This window comes from Rutidosis leptorrhynchoides, chromosome 8 (assembly GCF_046630445.1).
Source record: "Rutidosis leptorrhynchoides isolate AG116_Rl617_1_P2 chromosome 8, CSIRO_AGI_Rlap_v1, whole genome shotgun sequence".
Taxonomy (NCBI): domain Eukaryota; kingdom Viridiplantae; phylum Streptophyta; class Magnoliopsida; order Asterales; family Asteraceae; genus Rutidosis; species Rutidosis leptorrhynchoides.
This window is the reverse complement of record NC_092340.1, coordinates 108500722-108508578: the sequence shown is the minus strand read 5'-3', so window position 1 is coordinate 108508578 and position 7857 is coordinate 108500722. Positions and strand designations below refer to the sequence as shown.

At 32.1% G+C, this 7857-nt stretch overlaps 1 protein-coding gene across 1 annotated transcript; it reads right to left on the bottom strand.

The window, feature by feature from the left end:
* Positions 1 to 649: 649 nt before the first annotated feature.
* On the bottom strand, positions 650 to 3310 carry LOC139862354 (xyloglucan galactosyltransferase XLT2-like). The gene is made up of 2 exons (XM_071850944.1): positions 2154 to 3310; positions 650 to 1188 (listed from the first exon to the last, which is right to left on the bottom strand). Exons 1-2 carry the CDS (start codon positions 3130 to 3132, stop codon positions 704 to 706), a joined length of 1464 nt encoding a protein of 487 aa, XP_071707045.1. The 5' UTR covers positions 3133 to 3310; the 3' UTR covers positions 650 to 703.
* Positions 3311 to 7857: the final 4547 nt, after the last annotated feature.

The window sequence follows — 7857 nt, the reverse complement described above, 5'->3', positions numbered from 1 at the left end:
TGATGCATCTCTGTATCTTAGTGACGTAAAGTAAGATAACTTCTTACTACCTTCGGAGAATCGCCAACAAGCATACTTCATTATCCCACACACCCAATTCATCATTCATAGTGATCAAATCAACCTTACCTTGTTCTAGTAACAAGGTATCCGAAAAGTACACAAACACTAATAATCTATGTAAATGGTTAGAACAATTAAAATGACCAACAATATATTAAAACAAGTGTTATAACGAAACATATATGGTTTAATGAATTCATTTATGGAGCCTACGTGTGTTTTTTTGCAAATTAATACACCCTATACAATTTTTACACGAAAATTAATAACCCCTAAACTCGAATTCACGACCTCTCAAATCAAGAGGTTATCATGATACCGGACAAAATGGGTGGGCACGCCCAGTTTGTTGTCCGAGCAAAGACGACGAATACTTGTTATTGGATTAGTACTCTAAACGACTACCCATTTGATCTAAACAGAGTCCAGTAACTTTCTTTTTCATCTTTTGTTGACACATTTCAAACTTTGGCACGTGCCCCTCTTATTATAAGATGGCTCGTCTAGGTACGTGCCATAGCACATATATACATATACATATATATGGTTATAGTGAAAAAAATAGTACTGACTGACTACTGAGTAATAAGCATGGCAATAATCCAAATTAACAATATACTTTGCACAAAGTATCACTAATTCAATCTCTCACAACATCAATGGCTGTTTCTCCTCTTCGTTGATCTCTTTCCTCCTTAAACCTCCTCAAAACCCCATCAATTGCAATCTCGAAAGCGTCTTTCATTCCGCCATCACTATACACAATTTTCGGTATAATTTCGATAACACTTTCCCTCTTCTTTCGCACTTGTTCCTTGCTATAACTCTCCAATACATCCCTTACTGATATCTTTCCACTTGAAACGTCATCATGATCTATAAAAACCGAGTAACTCTCCGGTTCATCAGGCAAGTACCATTCATATTGATCGTACATTGTCCTAGTCCAAAACAAAACTGGCACTGAACCCGCAATCATGCAATCAAAAACAGAACGTCTAGTGAAACTATCACCTCTTGGTTGCAAACAGAATTCGGACCCTAATAACGTCTCCATTATCGCCGAGCTTCCATTAGCGCAAAGAGTCACTGCACAATCCACCACTCGACAAGTACCCGATGGATCTAGCAAAACATGTCACAGGATCATTTATCAATTATTGTACCACTTAAATATTAGCAATAGTACTTTATATGGATATCACTTTACCTTTTCCTCGCACTATAAAACTGTCGTATAGTATAACTAATAATCGGGATAAAATGGGTGCAGCTAGCTAATTGGCCTAGCCATTTTTATAAGTGTGGTGGCACGACCACCAATCATAAAGAAGTTGTCAATGTTAACATTTATAGGTTTGTATAAGCAGTTACGGTTTGATCAATTTAATATGATGATGACTGTACACGCTTACGAGTACACTATAAAATTTTAATCCAACAATTAACGTACTCCATTAGCAAAATACTATCACGTATCGTTTTTTTTTTAAAAGGCAAGCATTTTATAAATAAAAAATTAGCGAGAAGCTAGACAAAACACGAACACAACACAACTAAAGCGACCAACCAAACAACACAAAACCTACACCACAAGACCAACAACTCAGATGACAAAAAACCGGAAATAATAACACAAGGAACTACGATGACAACACTAAAAAACAACACAACGAGCTACGAAACAAAACAGAACCTATGAGTCTACATTCGAGCCTTCATCCTCTTAACAAAAAAAATTAGATTATGATAGTAAAGAATAAATATAGTTAGTAAAGAATAAATTACTATAGTTGGAAAAAGAAAACTTGTTATTTTCATTAGTACCATAAAAATATAAATTAATTATACTTTTGGCCTACTAAATTTATCACTTAAACGTAATCAATCAAGTCCTCCTAACTTATATTTTAATAAACAATTACCAGCAATCAACAGTTAGATTTTAGAATGTATAATAACGTTGTTCTGTTTTGATAAATAACCAGAAATCGAAACGATTTGAGGATTGAACGAAGTGGTCAAATCCTGAGTGCCTTTTAGTATGTAAGTACAATATTTCTAGCATATGAATTATGAAATATACTTACATTTAGAGTTAGATTCGCCACTTCTACTCAGTGACTCATTCCGGCATGTTCGCAACAATAATCCTCTGATATCATCACCGATATCATCACGAGCTGCACCCACGAAGGTAAAAAGGCTGGTTCGGTTGTAAGCTCGAACAAAGTTTTGCCACGTTTGAATATCGTTAACCGAAAGAGGGTGAAATCCGGTGGGGTAAGGTATACCGATGTCATGGTAGTCACCAGGCGCTCTCTCGATAGTGAGTCGCGTTAGATTTTCCATTTCGGGCATATTTAAAAACTTGGACCCCCATTTCTTTTCCGGGTCGGTTAACCGACGAAAATCCCATGTGATCCGTCCTAAAACCAGAAAATGATCAGAGCCGTTGGATTTGTTCCAGTATGGTTGTGATTGGACCCACTCTATTAATTTCACACCATGAAAATCACGTTCTTCGTTAGTACTTTCAGAAAACAGATATTTTCCTACCGCAAGTCCACCGTAAAAAGGTATGTAGAATGCTGTAGCTGATTCTGGCTCTAATGTCTTGCATTCGTGTCTCATGATCCTATTATGAAAAATAATTTCGGATGAAAATTGATTCGTGCGATGCCAAGTTTCAACTAAGCTGGCCGGAATTATCCCGGTCAGCTCACTGGCAGTTGTTCCGTAGCCGCCATTAGTTGCTACGCCACACTGCCAGTGCCAGGGATCTAAATCTAAATTTCCACACGGAGTTATTAAATCCGAGTTGAACATGTTTGGGAGTTCATAGACGTAAATGTTTCCGTCTTCACATACAGCAACCGACGGTGGTGGTGATGAAACCACTACTGCCACCGGCTGACGCGTGTGAAGGGAGTAGTGTGTAGAGAGTAGGAGGATTTGGATGATGAATATTGAGAATATGAAGAGGGAAACTAGTGGGTGTGAAGTAATTTGAGAGTGTATGGAGTAAAAAACTTTGTTTATGAAGCTGGATTTTTTTAAAATGAACATGATGAAATTGGGAAAGAGTTATTTAGAACAGGAGGTATAGCAGGGTTTTTTATGGTAACAGCCATTGCACGGACCTTCAAATAAATTTACGAACCGACAACTTTAATGTTTTAATTAGAAGGATGGTTTTTGTTTAGTTGTATCATGCTTGTTCGTTATGTTAGGTGGTACGGAGTATGTATATACAAACCAAAGGGAGCTTATTGTATTGTCCGATGTTTTGAACTTATTGTTGGTCAATATAATCTTTTCTTTATTGTACCGGCAATTAGACCTGCCATGTTATATGGATCGGAGTGTTGGCCAATGACGAAGGCGCAAGAGAGGAGGATGGAGGTGGCAGAGATGAGGATGCTTAGGTGGACATGCGGTAAAACCATGTTGGATATGATTCCAAATAGTGTTTTTAGGGAGAACCTGAAAGTTAGAAGCATCATCGAAAAACTAAGAGAAGAACGGCTACGATGGTTTGGGCATGTGAGAAGGCGACCTTTGACTGCACCTGTTAGGAGAGTAGAGGCACTTACGGTTGACGGCGTACGGAGAAGGGGTAAACCTACTCGTAGGTGGGAGGATAGAATAAAGCTCGACTTGAAGGAGCTTTTATTGACCGAGGACATGACTTCTGATAGGATTGCGTGGAGGACTAGAATTAGAATAGAAGAGTAGGTCTGTGTTTGTTTGGGTGTTGGTTTGTTTGTGTGTATGTGTGTTTGTGTGTTCGTCGGTCTGTGTGTTTGTGTTTTTGTGTCTTCCTTTTTTTGTGTTTTTGTTTGTTTGTTTCGTCATATAGCGTGTTTTTCTGCGCTTTGTCTATTACCGGGCCCCCTTTTTTTTACTGGTTATGTTTGTGTGTGCTTGTTTGTGTTTGTTTATATTCATGCTTAGGGTTTAGGTAGTGGTTGCGGGTTTGTTTGTTTGTATGTCTATTTCTTTGCTTTATGTATGTTGCTGTATGTATGTTTGTATGCGTTTGTGGGTCGGCTATTATGTATGTTTGTATGTATGCTCGTGGGTAAGTTTCAAGTTTTCATGTTATTTGTTTGGTTACGTACGGTTTCTTATATGCATGTACGTATGTATGTACGTACGTACGTACGTATGTTTGTTGGTCTGTGTTTCTAGGTTTGTATGTTTTGTTGTGTTTAGGGTTGCTTGTTTGCGGGCATCTATGTTTTTTTTTTTTTTTTTTTTCGTAGCATCTCTCGTTTTGTCCTGAGCTCCGCCCTACTGTCTAAGATACGCCTTCTTTTTCCCTATATATATATATATATATATATATATATATATATATATATATATATATATATATATATATATATATATATATATATATATATATATAGTGGTAGGATCAAGAGGGAAGTAACCATTCGGGGGGAAGCGGGGGGAAGCAAAAACTTTTTTTTTTCGTTTTTTGAAAAAACTTTGTTCACGAACATTATAGATGAGATGAAAATATGAACATTTAGTAGAGACACTTTGTGATAAATGTTTTTATTTTGGCCGAAAAACGCTCGAAGAAGTAATATATAACAATTATCGTGTTTTTCGAGCGTATTTTGAGGTTTTAGCTATTGGGGTTTAGATATTAGGGTTTAGATATTAGGATTTATAGTATTTAGATATTAGGATTTAGAAATTTAGGGTTTAGGGTTTAGATTTAGGGTTTAGATTTAGGATTTAGATTGAGTTTTTAACACGAACGGTTTAGAGTTTAGGGTTTAGGGTTTGGTGTTTTGGGTTTATTCCATAAACCCAAAACACCAAACCCTAAACCCTAAACCCTAAACTCTAAATCGGGCTAAATTTTACTTCACAAAACATGAAGAAAAAAAACATTCATATTCTTCACGAACAATATTATCTTGAATGTTATTTTTGTCGATCGTTTTTCCGCCTAAATAATAACATTCATCACGAAGTGTCTCTTCTAAATGTTCATATTTTTGTGTGATCTTGATGCCGGAAAAAAAAAATTCAAAAAAAAAAAAATTTGCTTCCCCCCGCTTTCCCCCGATTGGTTACTTCCCCATTGATCCTGCCCCTATATATATATATATATATATATATATATATATATATATATATATATATATATATATATATATATATATATATATACACTCTCACTATTAGTTTTTTTTTTTTTTTTCATACACGACTCTGTTAAGCTAGGCTTAGCAAGCGTCGATTTATTGGCGACTTGACTGCCGCTTAGAGCCTAAATTGAACTCCAGGCACGATGTAAAACATATGAAAATTTGATTCTACCATTTTCATGGCGTCTCTGTTTATTTTATTTTTTATTTTCTTATTTATTATTACTATTTTTTTATATATTTATCTATTTATTTCATGTTTTTGTTTTAAAGTTACTTAATTTATTTCTTTTTGTTTTTTATTCTCATTCTTTATGGCCGGATTTATGGCCGGAGGTCCCCTTGAAAGCAATCTCTTTACCCGTCGAATAGAGAGAGGGAGGACTTTCTCCGCTCTTGTAAGTGTTTAACTCGGGGTGGAGAAATGATTTCTCTTTATTCTAGGATAGAGGAAGGATTGTCTACATTGTGACAACCCGGAAATTTCCAATCAAATTTAAACTTTATCTTTATATTATTCCGACACGATAAGCAAAGTTTGTTAAGTTAAATCTCAAGAATTTTAAATTGTGTTCATACATTCATTATAACCTCGACCAAATTCAGACGATTCACGAACCGTTATATATAAATAAATATGTATATATATGTATATATATATATATATTATAACTTGAGAATATTAATAAAGTATTAAACGTATAATACTTTACATGATCGTATTTATTTCAATATGTTTATCGATGGAATTAGAAGATAATATCAAATTGTTGATTTATCAGATACATTATGATATAATTACGGGTCTATGTTATGAGGTCCACTGTGATTTAACAAATCTATTCTTTTTGACAACATTCGGAAAATGGTAAAGTGATTTATAAGTAAGAACGTGAAGTGTAAATAACTTAGATGTTGGATATCGACAAGTTAAGTAACTCGACATTTTTCATTAAGATGATTTCATACGTTTATTTAACCTTTGAACTTTATCCCATGCTTCACCAACAAACTGTAATTTAAAAACTTGAAACCTATTATGAATATATATGATTCTACTTTTTTAAAAACATTTTATGATATAACGATTTCCATTATTTTAACCTTTAAACAAAATGATTCTTAAAAATATATTTGGTTTTAGAAAATAAAATTATTATATTTATTTGATTTAGTTTCAAACGTACAAAAACGTTTTCAGTTTAAAAAGAACTTTATTATTAAAACGTATATAACTTTTATAAATATCTAGAACCACTTTTGACAACTCATTACTTAACCAGTATGATAAAGATAACGATATTTATATTTTATTTTATTAAATATATATAATGATTTAAATTAATATTATATATATTTATACGCGTATTATACGTACATAGTTTTATATTTTTACTATACTTAAACTTTACCTTTACTTTATTTTTACTTTACTTTAACTTTAATAATTCACTTTAATAATTCATACTTTAATAATTCACTTTAATAATTCATACTTTAATAATTCACTTTAATAATTCATACTTTAATAATTCACTTTAATAATTCATACTTTAATAATTCACTTTAATAATTCAAAAATCTATTATAAATAGAATTCAATATGTTTCATTATTTCATAGAAACTTGAAAATATTTTTCTCTAAACTCTCTCAATCGATTTACATATATATATTTACTCCGTATTATTTCAAGATATTATTAGTATACATAAAATATTACGTCAGAGTGCTGTCCGAGTGATTTTGAAATTGTTTTTCGAGTGGGATTGGATTAAGGAAATTATGGGTTATAGCTATGGAGGTGATTGGTATGGTTCATGGGTATGCTCGTGAGGTCAATATAGTGTTTATCATCTCCGTTGCGTCTACGTACCTTTCCTGCAATATTGAATCTCAATATTGATACGTGAGTACTCATAATTTAACTTTTACATACTAATAGTGTATCCCTGACTAGTGCTCGAGTATATAGGATTATGCATGTTTGTACTTTTGATATTGCCTTTAGTTAGGTTATGTTGAATCCTGAATTAGTTATATATGCGACTGAGATAAGGTATAAGATATGCATGTCGTTGGAAAGCTAGCGAAAAATTAAGAACTTTTCATTTAGATATCGAATGATTTCGATGAACGGATTTGAAGTTATAGTCCATCGAATTTTTGTATTATTATTAAAAATAATTATTATTATCGTCGTTCTAGTTTTATCTTATTATTATTATTATTATTATTATCTTTATTAATAAAAGGATTTATCCTTAAAAATTGTTATTTTTTTTATTATTACTATCGTTATTATCGTTAAAGTTATAATTAGTATTATTATTATTATCCAATTATTATTATTATTATTATTATTATTATTATTATTATTATTATTATTATTGGTATTATTATTATTATTATTATTATCATTATTAATATATATATCATTATTTAAAAATGGTTATTGTTATTGTTATTATTATTATTACTATATTATCATTAAGATAATTATTAGTATTATCGTTAATAATGTTATAGTAACTATCATTATTAATATTAGTGTAATTAAAACAAATATTTGTAACACCTAATTATTTTGATTACTATTATTATCATTATTACGAACACGATAT